This window comes from Aquarana catesbeiana, linkage group LG10 (assembly GCF_042186555.1).
Source record: "Aquarana catesbeiana isolate 2022-GZ linkage group LG10, ASM4218655v1, whole genome shotgun sequence".
NCBI lineage: Eukaryota > Metazoa > Chordata > Amphibia > Anura > Ranidae > Aquarana > Aquarana catesbeiana.
The window spans coordinates 229,618,676-229,636,200 of record NC_133333.1 but is presented as its reverse complement, the minus strand read 5'-3'; the positions used below and the strand labels follow the sequence as shown (position 1 = coordinate 229,636,200).

At 42.9% G+C, this 17,525-nt stretch overlaps 1 protein-coding gene across 1 annotated transcript in view; it reads left to right on the top strand.

Annotated features, from left to right (window-relative positions):
• The window catches only part of LOC141111257 (indolethylamine N-methyltransferase-like), a 76,881-nt gene extending 65,421 nt beyond the window's left edge, over nucleotides 1-11,460 (top strand). Inside the window, exon 4 of the mRNA XM_073603400.1 lies at nucleotides 10,899-11,460. Coding sequence (XP_073459501.1) covers nucleotides 10,899-11,320 — 422 coding nt within the window. The 3' untranslated portion in view covers nucleotides 11,321-11,460. The remainder of the gene's footprint in view (nucleotides 1-10,898) is intronic.
• The last annotated feature ends 6,065 nt before the right edge of the window (nucleotides 11,461-17,525 follow it).

Genomic DNA, 17,525 nt, shown 5'->3' with positions numbered 1-17,525 from the left:
TGTCCTTGAGCCCTGATCTGCATCCTGTTACCCTGATTCCTGATCCTGTAGCCTGAACCTGAAGCCTGATTCCTGATTCCTGGAACCTGGAACCTGTTGATTCTGTTTCCTGTCCGTTACCTGAACCCTGAACCCTGGACTCTGGACTCTGAGCCTTATACCTGACCTATTCCTTCCTGAGATCCATACATCCTCTCTTGCCCTGTTTATCTTCCTTCCCAGCTACTGATTCCATGTTTATGACCTCGGCCTGGCTTGACTACGATTCTGGTACTCCCTCTTGCTACATATGCTGGTTGGTTTTATATCACTGATTGTTTGGTTGTTCACTTTGTATTGGTGGTGTGTTCACATATGCATTTTCCTTAATAAACTTACTTTCACTTATTTACATCTGGTTCACTCTGTTGCAGTCACACAGTTCTGGTCACATCTGGTTTATGACACCACCTTAAAGAATTGACTTTACATGATACATGGCGTACGCTCAACCCCAATGAATGGGACTACACGTTCTATTCTTCTCCACACGACAAATATTCCAGAATGGATTACTTCTTTCTCTCTCAAAATGATCTTGCGTTCCTATCGAAAACATCCATAGACCCTATGGTGCTTTTAGATCATAACACCATCTCCATGACGTTGACCCTCCAGATGTCACACGTAAAACCCACAATATGTTGTCTAGATAACTCCTTACTGATCGACATTGAAACGACTCAGAAAATAACTGAGCACATTTCAAACTACTTTAAAGAAAATGACACAGTAGACACTACACCTGCAAATATTTGGGCTGCACATAAATGTGTGATTCGAGGGGAACTGATATCCTTAGCTGTCAAACGAGCTAAACTCAGAAAAGCTTGCATATCTGAATTGTCCACATGCATTCAAGCTCTAGAACATGTTCATACACCGGACTAAAATAAGGAAGTTGATAGCCAGTAGCCAATAGCTGCCCTAGCGTCGGTTTTTGTCCATCGGACTAGCATACAGACGAGCGGATTTCTGGGTCCGGCGGAGTTACGACGTAAAGATTTGAAGCAAGTTCCAAATCTAAAGTCCGTCAGATTTGGGACTGGAAATTTGGGTTTGTCCACTATTTCTCTAAACTCTATAACCTGCCTTCCCCTCACACAACGGGATGCATCAACTACAGGACTGCGCTGCTTAACGCCTTTTTAAAACAATATTGTCCAACGTCCATTTCAACTGAGGACTCGGCGAACATAAATCACCCTATCATGGCGGACGAAACCCTTACTGCCCTAAAACAACTTAAAACGGGTAAAAGCCACCGACCGGATGGCCTAAAGGTGAGCTATTATAAGACTTTTTCTAACATACTCACCCCCCACTTCACCAAGGCATTTAACTCTTTATCATCATCTCCTCAAGCTAACAAAGATATCCTCGAAGCCCACATAACACTCATACCCAAACCAGGCAAAGACGTCACAATAGTATCTAACTAGCGACCCATATCCCTTTTGAATATGGACGTGAATCTTTACGCTAAAATTCTTGCTAACTGCATACTACCCCTACTCCCGAAACTGATCTCATTGGACCAGATAGGTTTTATCCCTGGACGAGAAGCCAGGGATAACACCATAAAAGCAATAAACATTCATCAATGGCTCACAAATACCTCCACACAAGGCTTTTTTCTTTCCCTCGATGCGGAAAAGGCGTTAGACAGGGTGGCATGGGACTACATGTCGGCTACATTACAGGCTATGGGTTTCCCAGCCCACTTCCTTCACTTAATAATGGCATTATACTCTACTCCCACAGCCAAAATTAGAGTCAACGGCTGCCTGTTGAGCGCCTTCTCCATCTTGAACGGCACACGCCAGGGATGCCCCCTCTCCCCCCTAATTTTTGTGCTCACTCTTGAACCCATGCTATGCAAAATAAGAGCGAACCCAGACATTAAGGGCATTAATGTTCTAAACAAAACCTGTAAAATCGCAGCGTATGCAGATGATATTCTTCTCTTCCTCACTGACCCCATTACCACCACCCCCAACCTGCTTAAGGAATTTACCCTCTTTAAATCTATATCTAACTTACAGATAAACTTTGCAAAATCAAAAGCACTAAATATTTCCCTTCCTTCCACATTGGTTTCTCAATGTCAGACCAATTTCCCGTTTGGATGGGAACCACAAGCCCTTACTTATTTAGGTATACAAATCTCAGCGAAACTGACTGAATTGTACGACAGGAATTATGGTCCAATAATCAAAACTATCCAACAAGACCTCCACAAATGGTCACCGGGGAATTTTTCATTGTTTGGTCATTTAGCAATAATAAAAATGAACATCTTGCCCAGAATCTTATATCTTTTTCAGACAGTCCCAACTAAAATCCCCTTGTCTTTCTTCACTCATTACAAACAAATCTGCAGGAGTTTCATTTGGACAACTGGATCCCCCAGAATTAGTAGGAACCAAATGACTATCCCCAAAGGGGGATTGGGCCTCCCTGACCTACACAAATATCAATGGGCATGCCATTTTACCAGAATAATAGATTGGCATATCCACAGATCCTCTAAAGACTGGGTTACACTTGAAGATTCCTTTACACAAGTACCGCTTTCACATCTAACCTGGATTGACTACAAATCAATACCCAAGGCAAACCTTACGCACCCGCTTACAGGCGCCACACTTTTTATTTTCAAAATGGCTTGTAACACTTTAGAGCTTCACCCCTGACCTGGTCCAATGACACCTTTAGTTCAAAACCCTAACTTCCCGCCTGGCTTCTCAGAAGGTATCGGGTCTCACACATACCTCGAATCGCCACTTAGAGCACAACAAATGTTTCAGAACAATGACATTGTCACATACGCCACTTTATCCTTTCAATTCCTGAAACGCAACATTCTCTTCTACAAATTTTTACAAATAAGACACTTTTTAAACTACACCAAACCTCTCTCACAATGGTTCAGAAACTATACCCCTTTTGAAGCACTATGTCTAATCTCTTCGGTATACTCCCTTTTATTCGACAGAAATTATCCTAAAACCAACCCGATCATCCAAAAATGGGAGAGAGAACTCGCCTTAGACCTTCCCAAAGATGAATGGGAATGAATTTATGATCATATTCATAAAGGATCCGTTAACATCTCAGCCCAAGAAAATGGCTATAAAATCTACTCTCGTTGGTATCGCACACCTAAGAGAATTCACACATACCACCCTAGTGTCTCCCTGCTATGCTAGCGACGCAACTCGACCTTAGGCACACTACTCCACATCAGGTGTGATTGCCCACACATACAACCATTCTGGAAGAAAGTCCATGACAAATCACTACGTACACTCCTGACTTTTCGCTGGCCCAATACCTGCTTCATCACACGTCTATTCCATACTCGGCGTACAAGAAATCACTAACACTCCACCTCATTAATGCCGCAAAACAATGTATACCTGTCCTATGGAGAAGCACCACTCCTCCCAAAATTACTGACTGGCTGCAACGTGTAGAACGCATAGCAAACATGGAAAACCTAAAACACCAAGCAAGAGAAAATCTGACGAAATACCGGAAAACATAGACATGCTGGCTAAACTTCCGTGACTTCCGTGACACTTATCCCATACTTAAGTTTACATGTTCCACTGAGACTAAACTTCCTCCCCCCACACCTACCCTTCTTCCTCCATCCCTAATAGGGATGAGCCGAACACCCCCCTGTTCAGTACGCACCAGAACATGCAAAAAGGCAAAAAATTTGTTTGAACACACGAACACCGTTAAAGTCTATGGGACACGAACATGAATAATCAAAATGGCTAATTTTAAAGGCTTATATGCAAGTTATTGTCATAAAAAGTGTTTGGGGACCTGGGTCCTGCCCCAGGGGACATTGATCAATGCAAAAAAAGTTTTAAAAACTGCAATTTTTTCGGGAGCAGTGATTTTAATAATGCTTAAAGTGAAACAATAAAAGTGTAATATTCCTTTAAATTTCATACCTGGGGGGTGTCTATAGTATGCCTGTAAAGGGGCGCATGTTTCCCGTGTTTAGAACAGTCTGACAGCAAAATTACATTTCAAAGGAAAAAAAGTCATTTAAAACTACTCACGGCTATTAATGAATTGCCGGTCCAACAATACACATGAAAGTTCATTGATAAAAACGGCATAGGAATTCCCCACAGGGGAACTCCAAACCAAAATTTAAAAAAAAATGACGTGGGGGGTCCCCCTAAATTCCATACCAGGCCCTTCAGGTCTGGTATGGATATTAAGGGGAACCCCGGCCAAAATAAAAAAAATGGCGTGGGGTCCCCCTCAAAATCTATACCAGACCCTTCAAGTCTGGTTTGGATTTTAAGGGGAACCCTGCGCCAAAATTTAAAAAAAATGGCGTGGGGTCCCCCCAAAAATCCATACCAGGCCCTTATCTGACCTGGCAGGCCGCAGGAAAAGAGGGGGGATGAGAGAGCGTCCCCCCTCCTGAACCGTACCAGGCCACATGCCCTCAACATTGGGAGGGTGCTTTGGGGTAGCCCCCAAAACACCTTGTCCCCATGTTGATGGGGACAAGGGCCTCATACCCACAACCCTTGCCCAGTGGTTGTGGGGGTCTGCGGGCGGGGGGCTTATTGGAATCCGAAAGCCCCCTTTAACAAGGAGACCCCCAGATCCTGGACCTCCCCCCTGCGTGAAATGGTAAGGGGGTACAAAAGTAACCCTACCATTTCACAAAAAACTGTCAAAATTGTTAAAAATGACAAGAGACAGTTTATGACAATTTCTTTATTTAAATGCTTCTTCTTTCTTCTATCTTCTATCTTCCTTCTGTTTCTTCCTCTATCTTCTTCTTCTTCTGGTTCTTCCTCCGGTGTTCTCGTCCGGCATCTTCCTCCACGGCATCTTCTTCCCTTCTTCTTCTTGGGCCGCTCTGCATCCACCATAATGGGAGGCTCCTGATGTGTGACGCTTCTCCTCTTCTGATGGTTCTTAAATAACGGAGGGTGGGGCCACCCGGTGACCCCGCCCCCTCTGATGCACAGGGACTTGACGGGGACTTCCCTGTGGCATTCCCCGTGTTGTCAGAGGGGGCGGGGGTCACCCGTTACATAACAGGTGACGCCGCCCCCCTCTGACATCACGGGGAATGCCACAGGGAAGCCCCCGTCAAGTCCCCGTGCATCAGAGGGGGCGGGGTCACCGGGTGGCCCGCCCTCCGTTATTGACAGTTTTTTTGTGAAATGGTAGGGGTACTTTTGTACCCCCTTACCATTTCACACAGGGCGGAGGGCCGGGATCTGGGGGTCCCCTTGTTAAAGGGGGCTTCCAGATTCCGATAAGCCCCCTGCCCGCAGACCCCCACAACCACCGGGCAAGGATTGTGGGGATGAGGCCCTTGTCCCCATCAACATGGGGACAAGGTGTTTTGGGGGCTACCCCAAAGCACCCTCCCAATGTTGAGGGCATGTGGCCTGGTACGGTTCAGGAGGGGGGGCGCTCTCTCATCCCCCCTCTTTTCCTGTGGCCTGCCAGGTTGCGTGCTCGGATAAGGGTCTGGTATGGATTTTTGGGGGGACCCAATGCCATTTTTTTTTTTTTTTTGGCCGGGGTTCCCCTTAATATCCATACCAGACCTGAAGGGCCTGGTATGGAATTTAGGGGACCCCCCACATGATTTTTTTTTTTTAATTTTGGTTTGGGGTTCCCCTGTGGGGAATTCCCATGCCGTTTTTATCAATGAAAGAATGATGAAATAAGTGTAGCGCTATAAAATGTCCAATGTGAAGGCCGTTAGGCCAATTAGTTCCAAAAATGTATAATAAGGAAGAATCAACCATACATATGACAATAGGTAGTCTTCAAAAAAATTTTTCAAAACAAGGACATCTGGCATCCAGAATGAAGACAGACACACTCCCACCGAGAGCGCGGACTGCCAAGTTTTGCGCAGACTGCCAAGCGAAAGATTCGGGTACCATTCAGAGGGATACAGTAACTTGTGGGACCATTCACAAACATCATCTCTCTGGGCCACATACAGCCACTCACCACCCAAGCCTTAGCCGACCCAACCCGGCGTATGCCCCTTTGGGTCCACCTTATCTGGTAAGCCTTTTCATTTATCGGTGGGAGTGTGTCTGTCTTCATTCTGGATGCCAGATGTCCTTGTTTTGAAATTTTTTTTTGAAGACTACCTATTGTCATATGTATGGTTGATTCTTCCTTATTATACATTTTTGGAACTAATTGGCCTAACGGCCTTCACATTGGACATTTTATAGCGCTACACTTATTTCATCATTCTTTCATCTTTACACCTTGCTGGTTGTGTTAGCTGCCCTTGTCTCTTTGTTCGTGCAGCGCAGAATTATTTTGTATACATCCGTTTTCATCAATTAACTTTTATGTGTATTGTCGGACCGGCAATTCATTAATAGCCGCGAGTAGTTTTAAATGACTTTTTTTCCTTTGAAATGTAATTTTGCTGTCAGACTGTTCTAAACACGGGAAATATGCGCCCATTTACAGGCATACTATAGATACCCCCCAGGTACGAAATTTTAAAGTAATATTACACTTTTATTGTTTCGCTTTAAGCATTATTAAAATCACTGCTCCTGAAAAAACGGCAGTTTTTAAAACTTTTTTTGCATTGATCCATGTCCCCTGGGGCAGGACCCAGGTCCCCAAACACTTTTTATGCCAATACCATGCATGTAAGCCTTTAAAATTAGCACTTTTGATTTCTCCCATAGACTTTTAAAGGGTGTTCCACGGCTTTTGAACTTGCCGCGAACACCCTAAATTGTTCACTGTTCGGCGAACTGGCGAACAGCCGATGTTCAAGTCAAACATGAGTTCGACTCGAAGCTCATCCCTAATCACTAATTTCTCATGCTAACTCTCCATGCAGTAAGGAGAAACTATCTCCTTATACTATTGCCCCAACCTTCCTAAGCAGGGACTACCTAAAGGTAATATGTAAAAATACTTTTTCTGACGGCCCCTTATTTACGACTTACTTTACCAAACCATCTTGCTTATGGTGAAGGCCAGTTAAGCCAACGAGTATACCATTACTATGGATTTAAATCCTAACAGCTACAATTGCCCCTCCCTAACACAGTATGATTCCGTCTGAGGTGTTGGGGATATGGGACGGCCCACTTTGGTTTACCAGACACTCCGGTGCAAGATTTCCGTGAAATACCCTCCTAAGCCGCACGGCAGCGACATTGGTGTTCACCATACTCTACGTTTACCATGAACAATCTAAGTATAGACTGTATTTCAAGTGTATAGATGTGTTATTTCTGAAATGTGTTCTTTATTGATATTTGTCCAGTACATTGTAAAACTATCTATACCTGATGTAATGATTACAAATCTGTTGTGCTTGTTTGCATAACTTGAAATTCTAATAAACTTTTTGAAAAAAAAAAAAACAAGCTTATAAAAAAAAGTGAAAGTTTGATGGATGATTGTTAATCTGTCCCATTACTTTTGGTCCCTTAAAAAGTGTGAGGCACATATACAAACTGTTGTAATTCCTACACCGTTCACCTGATTTGGATGTAAATACCCTCAAATTAAAGCTGAAAGTCTGCAGTTAAAGCACATCTTGTTTGTTTCATTTCAGATCCATTGTGGTGGTGTATAGAGCCAAAAAGATTAGAATTGTGTCGATGTCCCAATATTTATGGACCTGACTGTATATACAGTATCTCACAAAAGTGAGTAAACCCCTCACATTTTTGTAAATATTTTAATATATCTTTTAATGTGACAACACTGAAGAAATAACACTTTGCTACAATGTAAAGTAGTGAGTGTACAGTTTGTATAACAGTGTACATTTGCTGTCCCCTCAAAAGAACTCAACACACAGCCATTTAATATCTAAACCACTGGCAACAAAAGTGAGTACACCCCTAAGTGAAAATATCCAAATTGGGCCCAAAGTGTCAATATTTGTGGCCACCATTATTTTCCAACATTTCCTTAACCCTCTTGGGCATGGAGTTCACCAGAGCTTCACAGGTTGCCACTGGAGTCCTCTTCCACTCCTCCATGATGACATCACAAAGCTGGTAGATGTTAGAGACCTTGCACTGCTCCACCTTCCATTTGAGGATGCCCCACAGATACTCAATAGGATTTAGGTCTGGAGACATGCTTGGCCAGTCCATCACCTTTACCCTCAGCTCCTTTAGCAAGGCAGTAGTAATTTTGGAGGTGTGTTTGGGGTCATTATCATGATGGAATACTGCCCTGCAGCTCAGTCTCTGAAGGGAGGGGATCATGCTCTGCTTCAGTATGTCACAGTACATGTTGGCATTCATGGTTCCCTCAATGAACTGTAGCTCCCCAGTGCCGGCAGCACTCATGCAGCCCCAGACCATGACACCCCCACTACCACACTTGACTGTAGGCAAGACACACTTGTCTTTGTACTCCTCACCTGGTTGACGCCACACACGCTTGACACCATCTGAACCAAAAAAGTTTATCTTGGTCTCATCAGACCACAGGACATGGTTTCAGTAATCCATGCCTTTAGTCTGCTTGTCTTCAGCAAACTGTTTTTGGGCTTTCTTGTGCATCATCTTTAGAAGAGGCTTCCTTCTGGGACAACAGCCATACAGACCAATTTGATGCAGTGTGTGGCGTATGGTCTGAGCACTGACAGGCTGAACCCCCACCCCTTTGACCTCTGTAGCAATGCTGGCTGCATTCATACGTCTATTTGCGAAAAACAACCTCTGGATATGATGCTGAGCATGTGCACTCAACTTCTTTGGTTGACCATGGGCTGTTTTGAGTGGAACCTGTCCTGTTAAACCACTGTATGGTCTTGGCCACCGTGCTGCAGCTCAGTTTCAGGGTCTTGGCAATCTTCTCATAGGCTAGACCATCTTTATGTAGAGCAACAATCCTTTTTTTCAGATCCTCAGAGTTCTTTGCCATGAGGTGCCATGTTGAACTTTCAGTGACCAGTATGAGACAGTGAGAGTGATGTCACCAAATTTAACACACCTGCTCCCCATTCACACCTGAGACCTTGTAAAACGAACGAGTCACATGACACCGGGGAGGGAAAATCGCTAATTGGGCCCAATTTGGACATTTTCACTTAGGGGTGCACTCACTTTTGTTGCCAGTGGTTTAGACATTAATGGCTGTGTGTTGAGTTATTTTGAGGGGACAGCACATTTACACTGCTATACAAGCTGTACACTCACTACTTTACATTGTAGCAAAGTATTATTTCTTCAGTGTTGTCACATGAAAAGGCATAATAAAATATTTACAAAGATGCGAGGGGTGTACTCACTTTTGTGAGATACTGTATATATTAATACACCGCCTGAAGTGTATTAGAAACAGTACACCACAGAATGCAATGTAGATATAGGCACTGGATGCAGAGTGTGTGTGTGTGTGTGTGTGTGTGTGTGTGTATATATATATATATATATATATATATATATAGATAGATAGATAGATAGATAGATAGATAGATAGATAGATAGATAGATAGATAGATAGATAGATAGATAGATAGATAGATATCAACTACACTGCCACTAACTGAATAACATGCCTGCTTAATTTAAATCAAGCTATCGCTCTGTCCATACCAACAACACTACACAGGGCCGCCATGTAGGCAGCCTTATATAGTGTGGGGTGTGGACTTAGTCCCCCTGAGCCATGATTGTCTAAAGGCACCCTGCCTTTGGCCAATTATGGCTTTCTCAGCAGAGGGTGCTGTGATTGGCCAAAGCATGCAGGTCAGATGCATGCTTTGGCCAATCATCATACAGCAATGCACTGCGATCTCGCAGTGCATTATGGGGCATTCTGCGGCGCTCAAATTTTCCATGAACGCCCCATAATGTTTGCTGTTTGGCGAACGGGCGAACACCCATTGTTCGAGTCGAACTTACTGTATGTTCGACCTGAACATCAAGCTCATCCCTATTTCTAGCCTGTAACGGGCTGTTGCTGAACTAACTAAAGACTGTTAGTTCCCCCAGGAGTGAACCAGCAGTAGCTGTACAAGGGAACCAAGTTTGTGCAGGTGTAAGGAAGAAGAGAAATCTGTCAATAGGGAGGAAGTTGTCCCTGGTTTTAATTGTTGGACCTTTTCAAGTTGGGTATCCCATAATCCCTTACCTAGGGCCATCCTAATACAAGGGCACTCCTTGGCATCATACTTGCCAACTGTCCCGGATTTGCTGGGACAGTCGTGCTTTTTACTAAACTGTCCCAAGATGGCCGTGTCCTGGGAAGAGTACCAGAACCTATACTGTGCCCTTCTGATCCTAATATTGTGCCCGTCTGACCCCTCCAGTACTGTGCCCTTCTGCATTCCCCAGTGTACTGTGCCCTTTGTGTTGATTAGTTTTGATTTTTTAAAATTGATTTTATTTAAAGTACTAATGAATATATGTTTAATTCTATGAACTATTTATACTTTATTTCTTGAAAGTAGGTGCGTAAATTAGGTGCGTAAATTGAGGCAAGCTGGTAGGGGTCCCAGTGCATTACTTTGTCCAGGGGCCCATGATGTTATTAAGATGGCCCTGCCCTTACCCCATCCTAGTTATCATCCCCTAATAAAACAACAAAAAACAAGCCAAAGGTCTGATCACTGTGTCTGGATGTGAGAAGGAAATGCTGTGTGACTGGCTGTGTAGTAATGGGGAACCCTGCCATTAGCAACTCCTACAGGGGTAGTGCTACACTAGTATGACAATTTTATTTTAACTTGTCAAATTACAGTCTAACTGAATTTTGGCAGAATTGCTCATCACACCACATCACTTTGTTTTGAAATATTTCCTGTAATGTCCATATTATGTTTTTTTTTTCTTTCAGAGATCAACTTAAGGAGACAGAAATGTGCCTAAGGTCATCCATCAAGCAGATTTTGAAATGTGATTTTGAACAGGAAAACATAATTTCCCCGGTGCAACTACCACTTGCTGATTGTATTATCAGTGCATCAATACTGGAAGTTATCAGTAAAAATGAAGATGAATACATGAAGAATCTGGAGAAGACAATAAAGCTGCTAAAACCCGGAGGCCAACTGTTACTTATTGGGGTATTAGATACAACATACTGGTCTGCTGGAGCAGAACGGTTCCATTGTTTTAAATGTAATGAGGAGTTTGTGAAAAATGCCTTTGGTAAGCTGGGTTTAATCATTGATTACTGTGCAGTGCAGAGGAGACGCAATGTCAGCGATATCATTGATTATAAAGCTATGCTATTCATTGTAGGACGCAAAGGGGAGTAGATGATTGGAGCCAAATAAACCTAAATAGAATTATGTAATGACCTACTAATGGCAATCAGAAATCACAGCAGCTGCGCTAAAGTCAGCAATGTTATTTTGCATTAATCTATGTTAAATTGTTTTAACAAATATCACTATCTTAATAAAGATCATTCAGAATATAAATGTGTGTTGACTTGTCTTGGAGCAATATTGTAAACCTTTTATGTATACAATATATCTTTTTATCTATTTATTGATAACCAACACATTTCAGGACATTTACTGTGTGCCTTTCATCAAAATATGGATAAAGATTATGTAAAAGTACAATATCAGATACAGTGTGTGGACAATATATTAGAAAACATAAAAAAAATAACATTATCAGGTTCAATACCTAAACATTATTAAAAGTTTGTGAGGAGAAAAAATATAGGAGATTAAATTGAGTGTTGTACAGGACGGCAGGGATGGGTCCTGGATGGCAGCTATATTTCCCCACTATTTGGGTTGTGGTCCCTTTAACCACTTGCTTACTGGGCACTTTTACCTCCTTCCTGCTCAGGCCAATTTTCAGCTTTCAGAGCTGTCACACTTTGAATGACAATTTGAAAGACAATTCAGCGCAGTCATGCTACACTTTACCCATATGACTTTGTTATCATTTTTTTCACACAAATAGAGTCTTTTGGTGGTATTTAATCACCACTGGGTTTTTTTATTTTTTTCTAAACAAAAAGGAAGAAAGACCGAACATTTTTCAAAAATATGTTTTTTCATAGTTTGTTATAGAATTTGGCAAACATAATTTTTCTCCTTCACTGATGGGCATTATTAGGCTGCACTGATGGGGACTGATGAGGAGGCACTGATGGGAACTGATAGGTGGCACTAATGGGCACTAATAGGTAGCACTGGTGGGCACTGATGAGGCTGCCCTGATAGGTGGCACTGATGGGCACTCATAGGTGGCACTAATGGGCTCTGATAGGTGGCACTGGCAGAAGGCACTGATAGGCAGCACTGATAGGTGGCACTGATGAAGAGGCACTGATGGCTACTGATTGGCAGCACTAATGGCCACTGTTGGGACTGCATTGATAATCGGTACACTGATAATCGGTGCCCTTATTATTAGTGTTGATGTCCCTTTAACACAAGCCGGTTTTTGGCCTCCTTCTTCTCTCCTAGCGCTGTCAGTGTGAGGAAAGAAACACAGATAACTGGCTTGTGTTTACATCCATGATCAGCTGTCATTGAACACAGCTGATCATGTGGTAAAGGACCACTGTGGTTGGCCCTTTACCCCAAACTGTGATCAGTGAGTCTGGACCCGAGGGAGAGAAGAGGACTGACTTATGGTCCCCTCTGGATCGATAAGTCCTCATTTGGGACCCGAAATTTGGAGTTTCAGAGAGATATTTGGGTGAGAAAGAACTTCCAATCCTTATTACAGGGACTTTTACCCTGAAAGGGTTCACCCACTTGCATCAGAGTCTAGAAAAGGAGGAAGAAACACTCAGTGCCTGTCTGTGAGGTGAAGTAGAGAAGAAACACAACAAAATGAGCAATGTGGGCTAGTGCATGGCTGAGACAAGGTTGCTGAACTCTGATGACCTTCTCTTTGGGACCCCTTAGGCATTTGGGAAATTTCAAACACCCTGTTAAAGTAGAAGTGTGACTGGCAGTGAGCAGAACGTTTATGTTTTGTACCAACAATTGTACATTTTTTGCTTCCGGAGGACCAGCTGTTTTTTCTGTTGACCTGTTTTTGACCGTAAAAGGAACTGTTTGCTTTTATTAAGGTGCTCCGGCTCCAATATCACAGTGTATATATAATAAATAAACTACGTTTTCTAAATAGCATGCCAAATAAATTACTTTGAATATTAATTAAATATACACATCATAGAAACTAAAAAGTAAATGTTTACATTATCACAAAAGGTGACTTTCTTTAGTTAAACTTTTTCGATTCTATAATGTGTTTATATATGTAGTAATAACTAATTTAAACTTATTAAAGGGGGCACCCAGATTCCAATAAACCCCCCCCGCAGACCCCAACAACCAACGGCCAGGGCTGTCGGGAAGAGGCCCTTGTCCTCATCAACATGGGGACAAGGTGCCCCCAAAGCACCCACCCCCCCATGTTGAGGGCATGCGGCCTGGTACGGTTCAGGAGGGGAGCACTCGCTCGTCCCCACCCCCTTTCCTGACCGGCCAGACTGTGTGCTCGGATAAGGGTCTGGTATGGATTTTAGGGGGACCCCCATGCTGTTTTTTTGGCATTGGGGTTCCCCTTAACATCCATACCAGACCTAAGAGCCTGGTATGTTCAGTTCCCCGTCCTGGAGGTGACTTCAAGTTGTGTTGTAAGTCCCGCTGAAGTTGCCCTAAGTCATGCTGTGATTCATACTCAAGTCGTGTCCAAGTTGCCTCCCAAAGTCGCGCTGGAGGTCGTGTTGCCCCTGTGTAAATGGCTCTTAGGTTAGTGTTTTTGGTTTTTTTAACCAGTACCAGGGACAGTACTAACATAAATGACTTTTGCAAAGTACCTGCAAAAGGGCATCTGCTGATCTTCAGGCAGAAGCTGCATAGTAGCCAATTACACAATGTGCTGACCAGGATATTTGAGGCCACATAAATGGAGCCATGTAAGTAAAGAACTATACTTCAAAAAAGTTGAGATGTCTTTTTCACAAGACAGAATATAAAAGGCTACTGGGTTTATTAGAGAATAAAAATCACACTACATAGGTTTAACTGGATGTATTTTTTTAACATTATAAACTGTATAACTATGTAAAGGAACAAAAATGAGGGTGAATACAAGATGCAATAGACCAGCCCTTGTCTTATCTATACCTATTTGCCAATGCTGTGTCTTAGACCAATAGAATTGGATAAACAAATTATCAAAGTATTCTCTACCTCATGGAGTTGGTGATGTTTGAAGTCGTGCATTCAGAACCTTCTTAAAAGATAGCACTGAAATTGACAGCTACAGTCCTCATTTTCTATGACCTATGGTGATGAGGAAGACCCCTTGGTGCCAGAGCCTCCTGGCCCTTTAAGGGGTTTCAGATGGCGGGAGGCAGGGTGGGGTTTATGCTCATGTGACCACCATGATTGTCTGTCACAGCAGTCACATAATTGGAAAGCTTTCTGTTAGTCGCCGGTAACTGTGCTGGGAGCGCACAGGGCGCGCGCTCTCGGTACAGCTGTGTTTACAAAATGATATGAAAATCTGCGGCCGCTCGAAGACGCCACATATTTGTGTACTGTCAGTGCAAAGGAGTTAAAAAGGCCAGCTAGGAAATGCACCACTATGCAAACAGTGTGGCCAAAGGAGCTGATTGTAGATACATATAAACCGAACTATTGAATTAGTTAAAGGCTAAGTTCCCCTCATTGCATGCATTGTGATAGTACATAGCCCCAAGAGCTGTGCAGTGAATACTCCAAGTGTGAGGTCTGTTACACAGGCTGGTGTGGATGGTCATAATATACTGTATAAGTGCAGCAGAGATTGGGGGAAGGGTGCTAGGGTGATGTGAGCTAGTTCATCTTTCCTATATAACCCCTCCCCTTACTGGGAGCACCTCAGTTTTGTATATACGTTTACGTTTATTACGTATTAATATGCGTTTATTAGAAGAGGGGAAGGACCTCTGTGTCCCCTGATGTACTTTAAGAAAAAGGATTTTACAGGAAAGCTGTTAGAAAAATCCTATTTTCTTTATCGTACATCACGGGACACAGAGCCGCAGTAATTACTGTATGGAATGTCCCAGAGCAATGCTAACTGAAGGGAGGGAGACACAAGCAAAAGTAGAGTGCAGTCAGACCTGAGGACCTATACTGCTGCCTGCAGCACACTGCGCCCTAAGGCGATATCCTCATGCCTTCTTACATCCACCTGATAGAATCTGGTAAATGTATGGACTGAAGACCAAGCTGCGGCCTTGCAGATTGAGCCATGGAGGCTTGGTGAAGCACTGCCCATGAAGCACTAACAGCCCTGGTGGAGTGCGCTTTGACTTGAAAAGTTGGAACTTACCTCTTCAAACCATAAGCTTGAATAATTACTTGCCAAATCCACTTAGCAATAGTAGATTTGGACGCTGCCTGTCCTTTTCTAGGATCTTCAGACAACACAAACAAAGCATCCGTTTTCTGAATCTGAGCAATCGCCTCCAAATAGATTTGACCGCTCTCCCTACATCCAGAGAATGTAGTGACTTTTCTTCCATAGAACAGGGTTCTGGAAAAAATTAAGGCAGAACAATATCCTGGTTTAAATAAAAACCTGAAACCATCTTCGGTAGAAAGCTAGGATGAGGACGCAATACTACTCTGTCCTTGTGAATGATTAAATATGGCTCTTTACAAGAAAGAGCCGCCAATTCTGATACCCTTCTTGCAGAAGAAATGGCTACCATAAAAACTAGCTTCTTTGTCAAAAGGACCAAGGGAATATGTTGTATCGTCTCAAAAGGCTGTTTCTGTAATACTGACAGAACTAAATTCAAGTCCCAAGGGTTCAGGGGTGCTCTAATCGGTGGATTAAGCCACATTACCCCCTGTATAAAGCTTCGGACCAAAGAATGCAAAGCAAGCGGATGTTGAAACAATACCAATAAGGCAGAGACCTGGCCCTTGATAGTACTCAAGGCCAGCTTCATCTCTAACCCCATTTGCAGAAAGGCAAGGATTCTACCTATGACATACTTTCTGGGATGCCAACCCCTGGATTCACACCAGGAAACATATGCCTTCCATACTCTATAAAAAATAACTCTGGAAGCTGGCTTAATTTCATTAATCAAGGTAGATATCACTGAGCCTGAAAGCCTGCGATTCTTCAGAATGTGGGTTTCAATAGCCAAACCATTAAATTTAGCATTTGTAAGGTAGGATGGAACACTGGTCCCCGCGATAGCAGGTCTGGATGTGGTGGTAGGGTCCATGGGGCCCCTACCGCCAACTCTACTATTTCTGCATACCAAGATCTTCTGGGCCACGCTGGGGCCACAAGAACCACCAACTTCTTTTCCTGCTTGATCCTGCAAAGAAGTCGTGGTAACAGCAGAATAGGAGGGAATGCATTGTAATGGAAATTTGTAAGTCCTGTATATAATTGTATTCTATTTTGTATGTATTGCACACTGCCCTCACTGTGCACACAGCACTAATAATGTTTTCAGTAAATGTTTAAATTCTTTTGAGTCCTGATTAGAATTAGCCTGCCTATGTAACAAAGGGTACCTATTTTACTCCCCTTAATCGAACTGTATTGATTGGTGGTTATATGTTATGTTGTCCCTGTCTACTGTCCATCGGAATGTTTTATAGATAAGAAAGGGAAGAATAGTGGTGTTCACAGGTATATGTAGTACATCTGCTGGATAAAGTAGTTTAGAGGCAAGAGGGTATAGGCACACGTAGAGAAGACTGGCCAGTCATTATGGGCATTGAATTAAGTAAGGGAATGAAGGGTAAGAGACCCTCAAAAATGCCCAGCGCAAGAGGAGCGCTATATATGAACCGAAGGTGCAGTTCCACCTATACTGAGCCCCTAGATTAATGGTTAAAGTGGACAGGGATCCACAATGGGTAACTGGGTTACCAAGGTCCACAGGAACTAAGAATCATGCAGAGTAAACAACTAGAGAAACAGCTATCTATGTGAGCAGGATGGATCAAGGGTGACAATAACACTAGACAGAAAGGGACATTTTCATGTTAAGTTGTGGGATGAATTCGGGGTCAGGCACTACAACTATTAGAATCAGAAACAGAGAAATGAAAATTAAAGCAGAATACTTTATATGTTGTCAGAGAGGGAAGATAGGATGAGCACTGAGGCTGCCCGTCTGATCATAGAATCATAGAAGCTAGATATAAAGGATATCTGAACAAAATAAGGAAAGCAGAATTTAAGGCAGGGAAATATTAATGAGAGTTAAAAGAAAGTGAGAGGATGATATGCATGTGTTGTGTACAAATGGGAAAAATGTAAGCGATTTTAGAGAGATATTGGTGTATGTGTGTGTGAATGCTGGGACCTTTAGTTCTATCGCTTGTGTGTGTCATGTATGCAGATGTGACCCCCTCCTTTGTGCTCTCATGAAAGAATGTGGCTAGGATGAAAGGTCAGTGATAATCTGGAAGGACACCATGCCAATTACACTTTTTTAGACAAAACATTTATAACAAA